Below are 16,712 nucleotides of genomic sequence, written 5' to 3' on the forward strand. Positions count from 1 at the left end.
TTTTGCCAAATGCGTCAGACTTGTCCAAGGGAGTTCTACAGAGAGGTCTCAACTATTTCACGCAAGGATGTGTACATGGAATTGAGATTTTGGACGGAGCAAGACACAATGTCAGAGTTACAGCGAAATGTTTCAATATGAAGTTTGTGATGGGTCAATCACAAACTTCAAATTGAAATCCAACAGGATAAAATAGTGGAATTGTACTGTGCATGTAAAGCAGTGTGACTACTTTCTACTTGGAAAGATCACGAGTAATATCATTGTAGTCTTCAGAAGTGAGTGGACGTATTCATTTGACTTGGCTCGTAATGGAACACAGTGCTCTGTTTTGAAAGTCCGATGTTATACAAATAGGCAAATAGACATTTTTCTTGCATGACATGGCGCATTTACGTATCACTAACCAACTCTGTGGCATAAAACATGACACACTTCATTCAGCAGGTCAGTGATACACTAACAAAAGTGAAAGTTGTTCTCCTGCAATGTATAAAGCACTGATAATAATTCAAACTCAGAGAAGATACTTCTCCCTCACTTACCTTCGAACATACAGACTTGTTTGTTGATATTGTCCACATTTAGTTGTACGTGCGCTCTTCCGCGAGCCTTAATCCATCGTAGACACTTCGTCACCTGTGTTTTAGGCTTTGGAAAATGAATCAAACTGGCCCCTTGTAACTTAGCAGGATATCTTTCATCAGAATTGCACATTCCCCAAGCGCATCTGACAACCATTTTCTTCGTAACATGAACTTTTCCAAGCGCACGCTACTGACAACCAGTATTTCTTGTGGGACAAAGCGGCGAGAGGGGCGTGTCAAGCCAGGGGTTAAGACAATGCGGCTATCTGATTGGCTATTATTGTACGAGGGATTGACAGGTCGGAAAGGTCCAATCCCTGCACCTTCTTAGGCATCATTTTTACTGGCGTAAGAGCAGCAAACAGAAGCATGATTCAAGATTACAAAGTAACAATAGTATCGCTTTAGAACCATTAGGCAGCACCTTGATGGATTGAGACAAAACTAGTCCTTTAATGCTCACTTGTGGCATTTACAGGCAATTACAATTAAGTATCGACCCCCCCCCCCCATTGCCCTGGCGCTCAGTCCCAATCCTGTGCCAGTAGCAAAAATTAATTTTATATACAATTAGAGACATTAAGTGATGTCTTAAACAAACACAAGTCACAGGCGTACAGTTTGGACACAGAATCCTACGAGTTTTATTTGGTTTTATCTGGCAGACAAATGTTAACTGTTTAGCGGTAAATGTGGGACCGGGTGGATCGTGGGAGGATAAATTCCAGTTTACAGCATGCATCTTAAACAGATATCCTTTTGAATCCAGATCAAAGTAATGTTTTGAGTGCGAAATGTACCTGTATAGTACAGCACATGATTGACAGATCACAGGATGGAAAGAAAATATTACTGCTTCCTGGGAGGTTCAGTCAAGCCCCTCTCTAAGTAGACTGAATACAGCTTTTCATCTATTATAGAATTACATAAAAAAAAAACACATCTAAATTTAATGAAATATGTTGCCTTGACCGAGAGGAGCATGTCAGCCAGTTACAGTGATGCGGTCTCATCAACCATAGAAAGATACCGTTCATTGAAGAAGAGAAGAACCCAACAAAAAGCAGGTTATGGATTCTCCCTGCAGGAGGGATTTATTAAAAAAAAAAAACTTTTTTTTTTTACCTACCGTATTTTTCGGACTATAAATTGCAGTTTTTTTTTCATAGTTTGGCCATTTGTGCGGCTTATTCTCCAGAGCGATTTATATGTGAAATTATGAACACATTATTACATCCATCCATCGTCGATTATTTTCACACTGACAACCGTAAGAGGGCGCTCTAGGCCCGTGTATCTGCGACATATAACAACTGAGACGGACTGCACAAAAATGCCATTGAAGAGAAAATCATATTCTGCAGATTATTTTAAATAACATTGTTAGGATGTTGCTAACCAATGATGACAAAAGTACTTCTCACCATGAATGCGACTTGTCATACGTTGTTAGACGAAGCTTCATGCAGGCATTGAGACTTTTATCCGTTTATCGTGAACGTAATTCAATCTGATTTGCCGTCATCGTGGTGCGACTGTGAACGGTTCTTGCCAACAAAGGCATGTCTTTTATTCGTTTGATTATCTTCTTTTTATGGGAAGTTGGCAAAATGTTTATTGGCAACATCGAGGACGAATGCTTTAGTGTACTCCCCATCCGTGAATTTAGACGCACAAAGGCAGTCCACTCTTGTTGAAAACTTCGGTTCTCCTCATATTTTTTCCTTTGTCAAATGCATTCCAATAATTACGTAGTTGTTCCGACACGATCGCTGTTCGACTCAAAGCCCGTGGACTACGGCAACCTCCCAAGGACAAACTGTGTGTGCATCATTGCGCGAGCACAGCTTCCGGGTGAATCCGCCACGCAACTTTCCGGGAAGTCACCGGATGGCTCGACAAATATGGGCTTCCGTGACAACCCAAACCATCCTGTCGGGATTCAGAAAGGCTGGAATAGAGCTCGTGCACGTGACGTCACAATTTCCACGGCGCCGTATTGCCGGTCAAAAAGAGCTGCTCGACAGTATGGGGGGCATGGAACTGGAGCAGAATAAACACAATAGAGACCTGTTGTGCTGTTGGTTGTCACAACAGATGAGACAGATATTCAAAGACATCATTCTATGGAATACCAGCTGAAAAGACCAGAAAAGATCGTTGGATTTCGGCAATTAAACATGTTGGATGGTGCCCAACCAAAATATACACACGCCTGTGTAGCGATCACTTCATTTCAGGTAGGAATTATTCTTCTCAATCTCAAATTACCAAGAAGTATTTATAATGCCAAATTGGCTCATTTGAGAACAATGCGTGTTAAAAAAATGTCAGAGGTTTAACGGAGGTTAAGTGTGGCTGCAATCACTTCTGTGTACGTTCCATGGAGACGACTCCGTCCTCTTTTTTTTCCCCCCAAATCATAGTTAATGAATGCGAGTTTGTGTAAAACCAGGGGTCATTTATTTAAATATTGGTATTTGCATTGAATACTAGCTGAAAAGATCGATGGATTCCGGCAAAGCTTAACATGTGGCCGAATGCTTCCCCGTTCACGAGCCATCAAAACTGTCACTATGCGAGATTTACTCCTGATGAGAACAGATCCAGCAACAAAGTACTCGTATGCATCCAGACTTTTATATGCTTTTCAAACTTAAATCTCGACGACTTACTCACCAGATCCATGTGTATATCCAGTTGTCCAAGACAAACGGACGCGAATTAACAGTCCAATTTCTTATCGGCGAAAACATAGACTTCGGCATAAAATCCTCTATGCCGAGTTTATCTAATTTTTCCCCGTACCTGAGTTTATTTTCACCTTCTTAATGCCTAACGGTATCAGACAAGACTCTGGCCATTGTGCTATAAGACATATTTTCATGTCGTCTCCAACCGACTTAGCATTGAAGGATGCTTTGCTAGACCGGCAATATGGGGACGTAAACAAAAGTCATGTGATTTTATGAGGTAGGTGCACGAGCTCTATAGGCTAGTTGTAACCGCAACCGACGATGAGTCTGACGTAAGCGATGTAGAAGAGGAAGGGGCACGTCATTGACCTCTGGAGTTGGCGGACTTGTTTAGAAGTGACACCGAGGATGACGATTTCATTGGATTTTAGTTATCGGACATTTGGCGCGACACGGATAGTTTTGGTAAACTTCCTAGAATGTTATTTATGCTATATGCTTTATGCCATTTTATGGCTGGTGCGATTTGAACTCCGACGTATAGTCCGGAAAATACGGCATTTTCATTTCAAATTAGACAAGCCTCTTTTGTCCGTTTGTAGTGGGGGAAAAAAGTAGTTCAGTTGGCAATAAAAATATTAAATCAAGATATAAGGGGTCTTTTTGGACATTTGGAAGCACAAACAACACCAGTTAATGTTTGTAGTCGTTAGATAGTTCAATATCTAAAGTATGGAAATTCATATAAATCAAGTGCAATTTAGCGAGATGTGTTTAAGTTAGGGGAACCCAAAAGACCCCCCCCCCACCCCCCGAACAGCGCTTGATCGAGGCCGCCGTGCAATCTTCAAAATAAATACATCCTCAGAAGAATTGGTATAAAAACCAAACAGACATTTTACCCACAAAAGCTCGTAATATAACATTTGTTTGATCGATGGCCCGCTGACGATTAAAAGCGCCTCGTGATACTTAAAAGGAATTTAGCTGTGTAGGGGACGTGTGTAATTCATGTGCTGTTGTCATGAGAAGGGTTGTAATTGGCCTGGGGGGGGGTCCTGAGTGGTTTCATACAATAGAAAATAAACTAATAATAAAAAAAAATGTCCATGCACAGTTTTCCTTCCAATACATTGTTTGCTTGATTCATCTAATATCAGTCAAAAAAACCAAAACACTTCAGTCTTTAAGCTTTGTCAGGAAATTGCACAATTTCAGAAATTGTTTCATAAATTTGAGCCTTTGGTTCTTTTTTTTTTTTAATTTGGATTCTTCATCGCATGTGAGTGGACTACAGCAGTGATTTCCAGCCAGTGTGAGCTGATCAAAATTTCACTTCATTGGTACAATTATTTACTACAAATAATGTATTTTTGCTCCTCTATCCATGCCACCCATGACATTTTTGTTTGGTGGTGTGCTGTAATATTTTTTTTTTTTAAATGTACAATATGTGCCGTGGCTCAGTTAAGGTTGGGATGCACTGGGCTAGATAGTAAATTGGAGCGATTTTACATGTAGTGTGATTGAAAGAAGGAGAAAAAAAAAGGGAACAAGACTAAGCAACACGTCACACCTCACCAGTCCATCCGATCATGGACCTGAAAGCAGATTCGCAAAGAAAACCCTTTGTTAATTCACCTCAGTTCAGATCCACATTTTTAGGCATTTCACTTGGTTCCGTCGTAGTGCACTCGGGTTTTGCTCATGCTCGGAGTGACAAGCCGCAGAGCGAAGTTCATTTTCGAGTCTTGCCATTCAGACTATCCTCCATTGCATCACGCTCATGTCCTTCCCTCCGGTCGACACCAGGCAGCTGTCGTTGTACAGGAAGGTCACGTTGGTCACGTGGCTGCTGTGGCCACCGTAAACATGGCTGGGAGCCTGAAATTAGGAACGGAGACAAGATGTTGCAACATTAGCTACTTCTCCAATGACTCGTTAACCTTTCGATCAGGATCTCAGATTAGTCACCATTTACACAAGAAAAGAAAATACTGTAATTTCTGGCCTACAAGCCGAGACTTTTCACATGCTTTCAACCCTGTGGTTCATGCTGTGATGCGGTGCTAGTGTTAACATGGCACTAGCATTAGCGCAACGCTAGTGTTAGCGCACCTCGTTATAAGCCTCAGTACATAGAGAGTTTAACGGTAGTGCTGTGCTAACGCTAGCGCAACACTATCTTGAAACTTTTTCTGTGTAGCGAGTAAGTAATGCGTAGAGGTTACGTATAGAAACTTGAAATATATTCCCTGTAAAATGAAGTACATAAAATGGAGCTTCAAAATGGTGTAAAAAAATATTAGGCCATTCTCTGTCCTCTCAGATGTTGTGGATTTGTCCGCCGAATGTGCTGAAACTACTAAAAACGATCAAATAACACTACAATTATTTGTAAAAATGGATGCTGCTTTGTTGAACATTTTTCCTTTTTCAGGTGCATCACTGAAACTGAAAAGATGAAAAAAAAAAGTTTTACGCAATATCGCCACAATGCAGTAGCTCTCCATCTTTGCACACATTTTCAGCAATTATCTTCAAACATATACTGTATTTAGAAACACATCTCCAAATTCATTTTGCAGGGTCTTCCAGTGCTGTAACAAAGTAGTAGTGCCTCGTTACTTCCCACCACTGACCCATTAACATAGAGTGCAGAATATTACCCTGAACTGAGAACAGGGGAAGGAGAAGAGGTGGACCTTCCCAAAGTCGTCGCCGGTAGCAAGCAGGCTCTTATCGTTGGACCTGCTGCCAGCATTGATGTCGGTGCCGTCTGAGCCATCAGACCACATGCCTGACAGAAAGGAAATAGAGCAACACTAACGCACTTTCAGACGATAAGAGAAGAAGAGAATGAGAGAAGAAGAAACCCACCGAAAACCTGAAAGCCGAGAGTGCACGAGTGTGTGGCCCATTCGATATCTCGAATGGTCTCCATGCTGACCACCTGTTTGCACACAGAGGGGATCCCTGCAAACACACACATACACGCACACACACGCAGTTGTTTCTCTGCAGGTGCTTGTTTCACCACGTGAAGAAATACTTGGAACACTTTGTGTCTTCATCTTCTTCTATCTTCTTAAAATGCATGTGCATGGTCTCTTAGAACAGTGCCAGCAAATCTCTAGACTATTGGGGTCCACAAAACAATTTGCAGTAAATGATTTTATTGTATCATTAAAAAAAAAAAAAAGTGCACACCTACATATGGCAATACCAATAAAAGAAGACATACCGAATCAAAAGCCCCTCGCGACATTAGCTCTGATATTACTGGGACCTCTCATCCCATAAATATGCGTGCAAGATTTCTAGCTCGTGATAAAGGATAAATATTGAGGTGATTAAAGTTTTATTTGGTTTAGTTCCTTTCTTTTTAACAGGTTGTCAATATTAAGGAATTAAATTGGAAAACTTTCACCGCTCTAATGGGTCCCTCGACACCCAAAAATTTGACCATGAGTAAAATTGCTTGCTTTTGGTCAACATGGAGAGACTTCCGTGAGGATGCACTTACAGTATAGTATCTCATAATCTCCTGAGTTAGACACCAGATACTGGGAGTCTACTGACCAGTCTAGGTGGGTGATGAAACTGGAGTGACCCTGGAAAAAGGTTGAAATGAAAAAAAAAAAAATCCTCACACTACAGTACAGTGTAATAACAGAGGGATGACAAAACAGGCACTCACTGAGCACTTGCCCACTCTATTGTACTTCCTGCCATTTTCTGCCACAGCATAGACGTAGATGTAGCTGTCATGAGAGCCAATGGCCAAGAAGTTGCCATCTAAAACAGTTTTCAAAAAGGAAACAAGGTGAAAATGTAACTCACATGGTGTGAATTGCATTAAAAAAAGCAAAAATGGTATATAAATTGGAAAAAACACTCATGAGAACAGATTCCTATTGACAACACACACTACAACAAATGGCAAATATGTTGGCATAATATCGACTGCATGGAAAAAGTGCAAACCTGGGCCAAAGCTCACAACAGAAAGCTGTTCATTCCCATCTGTGTGCACTGTGACTAAATCCTTTGAGTCGGTGTCCAATACCAGCCACCTGCAGGGCCCAGTCCACAAAAGAGAAAAAGATTTTTGTGTACCATCAAATATTTCTTTCAAGAAGGGTTTTCCGTACCAACCTGCCAGTCTGGCTTCCGATCGCGACAACAGCTCCAGACGGGTGGAAGGCTGCTGACTGGGCGGTGTCCTGTAAGGATTGTTTCAACTTTAACATCAGTAAAAAAAATTAAAACAATCAATTAAAGTGGAGAATTGTCTTGCAAAATCAAAACTGTGAAACCAGCACAGACCGGACGTGAAATTGAGATCTATAAAATATAGTTTTACATATGGACTCTAGAGGGCAGCGGTGACTCGACTTACTTCCATAATTTTACTCCAGATGAGCTGATGTGAATTGGAATCCCACAGACAGACTTGCCTGTCATACCCACAGGTGAGAAAGTGGGGCTTACAGGGATGCGTGGCCAGACCCCACAACTCATCAGTATGACCCTAGAACCAGGACCAATGAAATAAATGAGATTTATTTGGCATTTTGTGCTGCCTTCTCTTAGGCTGATATGTGGAAAAGGCACCAACCTGAGTAATGGGAGCGAACTCTCCATCCAAGCTGCCTTGCAAAACAAAGTTTTTGGTGGTTCCGATGAGAACGGTCTCCCCTCTGCCCTCAGCTACAGTCCGGATGGGACCGTACAAATCAGGCACCTGCGACACAAGGCATTGAAACCAACCTCACGCTCCGTTTATTCAGATTATCATCAGTCACATTCATTTTTTTCCCCCTGCAAAGTTCTATCTTGCTCAGTTGCAAGAGAAGAGATCATCTGATTTATTTATGAAGTGTTAAACCTGCTGCAGGCAAGAAGACTGCTTCTTGCAACGTAAGCAGCAAAATCACAGCATTCAGATTGCTCTACTAATCCAAAGAAGAGATAGTCAACAGCAAAACTCTCATGCATACTTATGTATAGAAGCGGAATAAACATGTTCAGTAATCCCCTGCATATTTGCGGTTCACTATTCATGACTGCAGCTATGAATTTTTATGTGGAACCGATCCCAAGATAATCACTGAGGAACAACTTTGTGTTTTTGTTGTAATGCACACGGATGCCACAAAACGGCATCAGTCCCTACTTTCCTATTTAAGGAAGTAGTGAAGCCATTGGTTCAACAAATGCTGAAATGCTGCATTGCAAGTGAGAGACAAACTTTATAAGCCTCAGAATAACTACATTTAACCTGGGTTGTTAGTGGAAATTATTGAAAGTCTTCGCCGTATGTTTGTGTACATGACATCTGCGCATACGGTGCTTTTTTTTCTAAATATTAAAACATTTATATGCCATGTATTTTTAAGGGTAATCTCAGATGAATTGGAAACTATCAAATTCCATTGGAATTATAGTTTGTGATGTATTTATGCAGTCACCGTGATTTGATGGCCGCGAATGCACCATTACACTCACAAATCTGCACAGTCGAGCATGAAAAATCAAGCGCGAAAAATTTGTTTTGAGTAGAAATACATAGCTATTGAAAGACGTCGCTTATTTTGTGTAGTCTTAACCAATGTTCCCTCTAAGCTGCGCCACTCCGCAATTGTGCAGTTGTCGCGTGCACTCAGCACACATGAAAACCGATCCAGCGGCGTGAACCACAGCCTGACGTCTTTTTTTTTTTTTTTTAACACGGAAGCACAGTCTCGAACAACGAGCTGCTGCTCAGACTACTTCTACTTCCTAGTTTACCTGACACCCCCCCCCTCCGCTCTTAAAGGGGTACACTCAATTACACCCCGCACACACCCGCAACTTTATACCTGCGGGCATGACTGGTGGACCACACCCGTAACTTTATATCTCCAGGCATGACTCACCACACCCTTGTGAGTGACTGATTTATGTCTCAAATTATTATATTATTGATAAAGGTAAATTAGGGGGAATCTGGCGACCAGTTCAGGGTGTAGTCTGCCTTTTGCTTGGAGCTAGCTGGACTCCTGCGACCCTTGTGAGGATAAACGGCTTGGAAAATGGACATGGGCAATTTATTGCTCTGCATTTTTTTGGATATGTAGATTTATAGAGACATTTCTGATATGACTGTGTTTACATTCAGAGGACACAAGCATGACTGTTTCGCGGAGGTCCACTTCTCACCTCCACTGCTTGGATTTGCTGGTAGCCGCTGTCCCAAGAGATGAGGCGGCAGTCTTTGCCTCCGGACAACAGAGTGCCGTTCCTCAGCATGCACAGGGCAAAGATGCTGCCCTCGTGAGCTCCGTGGATGACGTGGCTAATGCGATTAGTGCCTGCGTGACACAGACAGGGTAAGACAGACGGGAGGCTTTTGGCCCAGAGAAAGTCGGCCCGCTGGATGCGGGTTAGTAAACGGCCAACAGTCAGACAGGTGGCTCGATAGAGTGGATCAGTGAGAAATTATGTGGGAAGGAGAGCGAGGGGTGCTTCTCTCCTTCATAACGTCCCTGGGACGAACCTGTTGTTTTGTTTTTTTTTTAACAAATGGGCAGCTTTTCAGCTCACAGCTTTAGAATGACACATATATTGCCTGAGTGGATTTCCTGGAAATCGTTTACACAAACACATCAATGTAAAACTGTTTGATACCTTTTCCCCACACCAAGATGTTCCCACTTGAGTCTCCAGTAATGGTATCTCCATTTTCTGCAAAGGTCACACATAAAACGAACTTGGGCTTCTCCTGTTTCTGTAAAAGAAAGAGATCAGCACGGAGTGATTTAAAGTATACTAAACTCTGGCATAGTTATGTTGGTCCGCTATTCATTTTTTCTATCCTCAGCTATGAGCCGAAAAAGTCCCTTATTCCCATTTTTCGTGTTTTTACTCTGAAATGCCGTAAGATCCAACAAGATGGCCCCGAAGCCTCGTTTGATCGGAAAGCAGCACATTGTTGCTGCACTTTGCTGAAGTGATACGTCTCAAATGAGTAACAGGCTTTGAATGCTGGGGCTAGGTTTGGATTTGGTTGTTGGAGGAAGAATTTAAAGAGTCTTTGCCACATGTGTTGCATGTTGGGGCAGTATAAAATTTATTTGACTGATAAACTGTTTTGGGATCATTGTTATATGTTCACCATTCAAATTATTATTCGAGTAGAGGCTACTTCCAAATATCATGGTGAATGTAGAGGTTAGCATGTCTTTAACGCAGTTCAAAGGTGGTGGTTCCAATCTCAGCTCTGGCCTTCCTGTGTGGAGTTTGTATGTTCATGTTCGGCTCAATGAAAACTGGAGGAACAGAATAATCAAAGAACAGAAAATGGAAGAGGTAGTGTGAGGTTTTACCTCAAAAAGTCCTTGCTTCTTGACCAGCATGCCTTTTTCCAGGCTCCAAAAATGGAGATGCGACTTGCCACAGGTCACCATGATGTTGCTGTCCGTCGGGTGAAAGTCAGCAGCAAAAACTGTGTCGTTGGAAGTCTGAAAACCAAAGACATGAGATTGCGTGGCTAAGTGGGACACCTAACGCGAGAGTCACAGCAAGACCTGTACGAACCCTGGACCTAACAAATACCCAGTTCATTGAGATATTTTGAGGAGTAAAAGTAAGTTTCTTTCGGCTTGTCCCGTAAGGGGTCACCACAGCGTGACATCTCAGATGAACGCTCATATTTTTCTCACACAGTTTTTACACTGGATGCCCTTCCTGACGCAACCCCCCTTGGTGAGTAGAGGCGCCAGTGAGATACAAACTCATGACCCCTGGTTTACCAAACCAATGCTCCATGCTCTGGGGGCATTGAAATATTCTGAGGAGGGTGATGTGATTGTAGTTTGGACTCAGAAATCCACCAATGCATCTTAAAATCTGTCATCACATATAAAATGCTAGAGGAATGTGAAACGAGGGATTTCCATGCACAAAATCTATTCTATTCCATTTAGATCTGTAAAGAGAGGAGTCACGTGAATATGAGTTGACAGACAGATCCATCAGAAGAAAATGTTAGGCCAACTAAAAGACGCAATACATGTAAATCACTCATGGTCTTTATTCGTTACAGCTACCATGTACAATATCTTCTGAAAACCCAGATAATGACATCATATAACAGTGCAGTTCAACATACTTGGAGAAAGGAAGATGCACGCGCACACTCGCGCGCATACATGTGCCACCCACCTTAACCTCAGCCAGTCTGTCTTCTCGCTGCCAGTCCCAAACAGACAACACGTGGTCATTAGAGTCGTCAACAACGCATAGTGTGTTTCCTCCATTCTGACATACAAAAAAAAAACCTGTAACTCATGACATTTTCAATAAAAATGTCAAACGTTATCTTTGAGGTGTCGAATGTCCTCGTAAGGTTCGCTCACCGACTTGGAAAAAGCCAAGCAGACGAGTGCTCGCTCAAAGTAAGCTGCTCCCAGAACATGGAGGGTGTTGAGGCTGACGGAGTCCCACACGCGAATATGCGGAGCCAACTGTGAGACAAAAACACAAAGAATGGTAGAAACACTTTCATCTTGTGATAAAAACACGAGACAAAATATGACTGCAAACAGTGAAAAATTAACATCGCCGTTCACTTACTTTACCCTCTAAAGAGGTGCCGGCTACCTGTCCTGTTGCTATGGTGATTTTATCAGGGTGGACTGCCAAGCTGCAAGAATATGTTAAAACAGACGTGAAAACGCTTTTCAGCATCAATTCATCATTTGAATAAATATACGAGAGGATGAAAGAGACGGAGAGATTTGATTTCCATATGTGGTTGCGTGAAATGAAACTGATGCTAATCACTTTTGGGTACTGCTGGTGGGTTGGAGCAACTTCAAATGCATCCAAACTGTGGAGGATTTATCTGAACTCTGATTAACCCTGAAATGTAATATCAAAAGCATGATGCCATTCATTACACAACACAATCGACCCGAATTAGGCCAAACACAGTTTGATTCGGTTATTCTGCAGCAGTGAACAGCGATAATGGAAAGATAATTATCAAGCTGCTTTCGGTGGGTGTAACGTTGATTTAGAAGACTTTCGGGAACATTTTTCTCACTAAGAACTAGTCACAAAAAAAAAAGGGGGGGGGACAGAAGGTTAATTTAGGGATATCGAAGAGTAGCATCTCTTATCTATACATATCCTAGAAACTTTTTTCTGAAGGTAAAGTAGGAGCTTTACCCTTTGCCATCCAGTGGAAAAACAAATACTGTATGTCCAGCCTTTCACTACACATCATCGGCAAAAACAGGTGATACATAATTTTTTGCAGTAAATATACAATTTTCTAACCAAATACGTGAAATTAGAACATTTGCCATTCCAGCAGTAGTTGAATCAGAGCTACACCATATCACGTGTACCATTTAATGTCATCCGTGTGTCCAGTGTAGTGTCGCTGCAGCTGCTCATCCACGTTGAACAGGACAACCACGGAGGCGATGAAGTACACTGTTTCCCCGGTGGGCAACAGGTAAAGATTTGAACGGCAGTCTCGACCGCGGTAGCCGTAGCTGGTCAGGATTAAGGTCACGAAAATAAAACGGGAGAAATGATATTCCACAGGTAAAACTTGTCAATCCTAAAACACAAAGAGGCAAACAGCAGACACTCATATTTTAAACTAAAGAGAATATAGTGGGTTTGATTAGGGTATAAAGGGTGATTCTGGGATGTAGCTGCAAACCACAGAAAAAAAAACAGACACCCAGAAAAAAAAAAATTACAAAAGCGCAGAAAGAACAAACAAATTCCACTCACAGATGCCTTTGTGAACATTTGAACCCTGATTTCCTGACTGTGAGACAAACTTGCAAACTTGCACTGGAAACTCCTCAAATTAAGTCCTGTTATACTAGATACAGTTTATCGAAATAGTGGAAATATATCACGCTTATTCTTATATTATTCAATAAGGAAGTGAAGAAACGGGTCCAAGTAGGTTGGAACAGGTGGGGGACAGTGGTGAGGCTGACCATGATGTACGGATTAGATACGGTGGAACTGGAGACAACAGGAAGCAGAACTGGAGGTGGCAGAAATGAAGATGTTGAGGTTCTCGCTCGGAGTGAGCAGGTTGGATAGGATTAGAAATGAGCTCATTAGCGGGACAACCAAAGTTGGATGTTTTGGAGACAAGGTTAGAGAGAGCAGACTTCGTTGGTTTGGACATGTTCAGAGGCGAGAGAGTGAGTATATTGGTAGAAGGTTGCTGAGGATGGAGCTGCCAGGCAAAAGAGCGAGAGGAAGGCCAAAGAAAAGGTTGATGGATGTTGTGAGGGAGGACATGAGGACAGTGGGTGTTAGAGAAGAAGATGCACGAGACAGGCTTGGATGGAAAAAGATGACACGCTGTGGCAACCCCTAAAGGGACAAGCCAAAAGGAAAAGAAGATGATTTAATGTTTTCCCTAAAGTATTAAAATACAATAAAAATATGTATTTTGTTGTCAGCGGACAATCCCCCCCCCTCCCCCTCAATCCATCATTATTTTCAGGTCAAAGTTGAAATGTGTCAGCTTTTACTTTTTTTTTTTTTTTTTTTTTTTTTTTTTTTACCTTTTTAGGGGCAGTTTCCCTTTAATGTCTACCATAACTGGAGCTTTACAGATCCTGTCCAGCCTGGAGGTAGCAAATAATTTTGGTAATGACGTCTAGCAAGATACTGTACACAGTGGTCTCAAATGTTTCAGTAAAGTAATAACATCTGCTTAGTGGCACCAGCCCTTGCTTTCTTCAGAGGGGGCTATTTATTTAATTGTTCTAAGTGGATGATTAATTAATGCAAGACCAGCTATCAAAGCGGAATGCATCATTTGAGAAAATGTGGTAGAATACAGTACAGTATATATTATTTTTTTTCTGCAACACATTGAAGAAATTGCATTCACAGCTCATTATCTGTTTTTCCCTTAGGGATAAATTCCACAGCACTTTTATCCAATTAAAAATGATCCTCCAAAAAAACAGCACAAGAAGAAAATTATGCTGTATTTGCCCAGCTTTGTGAGTCTACATAATTTTTGGTAAAACCTCATCGTGGACAAAAGTCAGGAGGGGAAAAAAGGGGGGAAAAAAAAAAAAAAAAGGATACACCCAGTCCAGTTTGAGCTTGTTGGCCGGAAGGTCGGCTCTGGCCTCCAGACAGTAGCCGTCCACTTGGTCTTTGGGCATGAACATGGTGATTGGACGGCCCTTCAAATACATTTTCACATACCCTTCCTCTGGAAAAAGAAACAAAGAGGATCAGTTTGATGAATGCGATAACCGACTGGTGAGATTAGATCATTTTTGTTAACGATGGATGGTTTTTATCCGACTGGATGGTTTTGTTGCAGTGATGTATGAACAGGGTTGATGGTGTGGAATACATTGTGATTTATTTGTGTACAGTCTACTATTACAATTCTAAATGTTGCAAAACACAAATGATATAAGCTGCAAAACACAAACAAATGAGCTTTTAAATCAACTTTATTAGCTTTTAAATCAACTTTATTAGCGTTTAAACCAACTTCATCAAACATTCTTGCAACAACAGGGAAAAAAAAATTAAAAGAAAAAAATGTTATTATGCAGACATACTGTATTTGGCTCACAGCAGAGGTTACCCAACATAAAAATGCAGACAAAAGCAGAATGAAATGTTATGGAAAAACTGCTAAAACTGAAAAAGTTATCCATGCAGTCAAAACAGACCAATTGAAACATTAATGATGAGAATATTTTAGTTTGTTTGAAAAGAAGTCAACTTTCCTTGATTTAAGAGGACCGTTGATGTCAGTCTGCAGTTGTTGGTAGTGTAATTGGTATAAATCAATATTATACTGCTACAGTTGAGTAGAATAATGTCACCGAAATTGGGGCCGTACTCCGATTACTCCAGGGGCGTGTGGTTAATAACAAATCTGGAAGTACTGGCTGGGGGATTTCACAGGGCTGCGGTAACTTGGCGTGTCGAGGCCATAGTGTGTCGACTGACTTCCAGTCCTCCTCAACTGGAAACTAACACTTGGAGTCTTTGTGACTGGTGGCACCCTGGCAGCAGCTCTCTTTCTGGCCACGCTGGCCTTGATGCTGTTTGGGAATTGGCAGGGGCTCGTAGCCGAACGCGTCGTTACGGCCGAAGCTGTCGCGCCGGTACTGGTCCCCGTCGGTGCCGCCGAGCGGCTGAGGTAAATCTGGACTGTGACTAGTGTGGATGGGCCGTGGGGGTCATGGTGAGGGGGGTGTGGAACAGGGATCAAGAGGGTGTCAGGGAAGGGTTTGGAGGAGGTCAGTGAAATACGTTAGACAGCTCCTGCCATCATGGGGCTAATCAAAGCAACATGATAACACAAAAAAACAAGTCGAGGGGGTGGACTGTGATTATAAACCATCTTGATTACTGTCATTCGACAACGGGAGGTCTTGTACCAACGTAACGTTTTTAATAAATCAGTCAAATTTTCACTGGGGAAGCGTTATGGTTTCCAACCTGAGGTTTGAGGCCTCGCTGTAAGTCTCAGAGGGGTAACTGTGTTGGCCAACGGATCACTAATGGGACAGGTTTTGCTATTTTATGTCGACCCCCCCCCATCATGGTGTCCATACATTTTGCAGTCATAGAAACAAATCTTTTGAGAGTTGTTCACTAGTTTGTGTGGTGAACCAAAAAGTATCCACTCAAATAAATCAGAATGAATTTGAACACCGTAGAAACATTTGTTTCAGAATTATTAAATTACACACACACACACACATACATACATTTATTATTAGAATGACAGGTGAGCGAGAGAAAATACCAGCTGACCATGCCTCCAGGGCGTGGTAAAGTGATATTGGTGTCGTAGTATCGGAGCATTTTTTACAGTACGAGTACTTGGTATCTCCACATCCTTTGCAATTATCCTCATTCGGGTCAATGAAGAGCCGGAGCCAATCCCATTTCATTTTGGGGAGAGGCGGGCCCCACGTTGGACACGGCGCCAGCCAATCACAAGCCACATTAGACAAACAAACAGTCACACTCAAATTCACACCTACGGACAAATTAGAATCTTCAGTGAAGCTAATATGCATGTCTTTGGAATGTGGTAGGAAGCCAAAATACCCTAAAACCATGAAAACTCCACAAAGCAACGCCTGAGCCAAGATTCAAACCCAGACGCTCCCGACTGCCATTTCATTTTTCCTCATCCTTTTCAGAACACTTCCACCTTCAAATGATCTTTCCTGCACTGTGCATTGTTTTTAGTTTAATTTGTTCTCATGTACATATGTTTTTTAAACGGCTCTTTATTTTTAAAATGCTTTTGATCATACAAATCACATTTCATTACCTTGTGGATGAAATTCGTGACATAAATAAATTTGGTATGCTTTGCTTTGGTGGCCCTGTTTTGGAAACCTTC

General features: G+C 41.8%; 1 protein-coding gene across 13 annotated transcripts in view; it reads right to left on the reverse strand.

The window, feature by feature from the left end:
- Positions 1-1,099: 1,099 nt before the first annotated feature.
- The window catches only part of eml1 (EMAP like 1), a 52,260-nt gene continuing 36,647 nt past the window's right edge, over positions 1,100-16,712 (reverse strand). For all 13 annotated transcript variants that reach the window (XM_061842841.1, XM_061842844.1, XM_061842836.1 and 10 more), the window contains 17 exons: positions 14,411-14,540; positions 12,682-12,831; positions 11,903-11,972; positions 11,686-11,793; positions 11,492-11,587; positions 10,654-10,788; positions 9,956-10,055; positions 9,488-9,639; positions 7,905-8,030; positions 7,686-7,817; positions 7,442-7,509; positions 7,271-7,359; positions 6,984-7,081; positions 6,810-6,897; positions 6,164-6,259; positions 5,953-6,083; positions 1,100-5,167 (listed from right to left, as the gene is read on the reverse strand). In XM_061842841.1, the coding sequence (XP_061698825.1) occupies positions 5,042-5,167; positions 5,953-6,083; positions 6,164-6,259; positions 6,810-6,897; positions 6,984-7,081; positions 7,271-7,359; positions 7,442-7,509; positions 7,686-7,817; positions 7,905-8,030; positions 9,488-9,639; positions 9,956-10,055; positions 10,654-10,788; positions 11,492-11,587; positions 11,686-11,793; positions 11,903-11,972; positions 12,682-12,831; positions 14,411-14,540 (1,895 nt within the window). In that variant the 3' untranslated portion in view covers positions 1,100-5,041. The remainder of the gene's footprint in view (positions 5,168-5,952; positions 6,084-6,163; positions 6,260-6,809; positions 6,898-6,983; positions 7,082-7,270; positions 7,360-7,441; positions 7,510-7,685; positions 7,818-7,904; positions 8,031-9,487; positions 9,640-9,955; positions 10,056-10,653; positions 10,789-11,491; positions 11,588-11,685; positions 11,794-11,902; positions 11,973-12,681; positions 12,832-14,410; positions 14,541-16,712) is intronic.

Source organism: Syngnathoides biaculeatus, chromosome 15 (genome assembly GCF_019802595.1).
Source record: "Syngnathoides biaculeatus isolate LvHL_M chromosome 15, ASM1980259v1, whole genome shotgun sequence".
NCBI classification, from domain to species: Eukaryota; Metazoa; Chordata; class Actinopteri; order Syngnathiformes; family Syngnathidae; genus Syngnathoides; species Syngnathoides biaculeatus.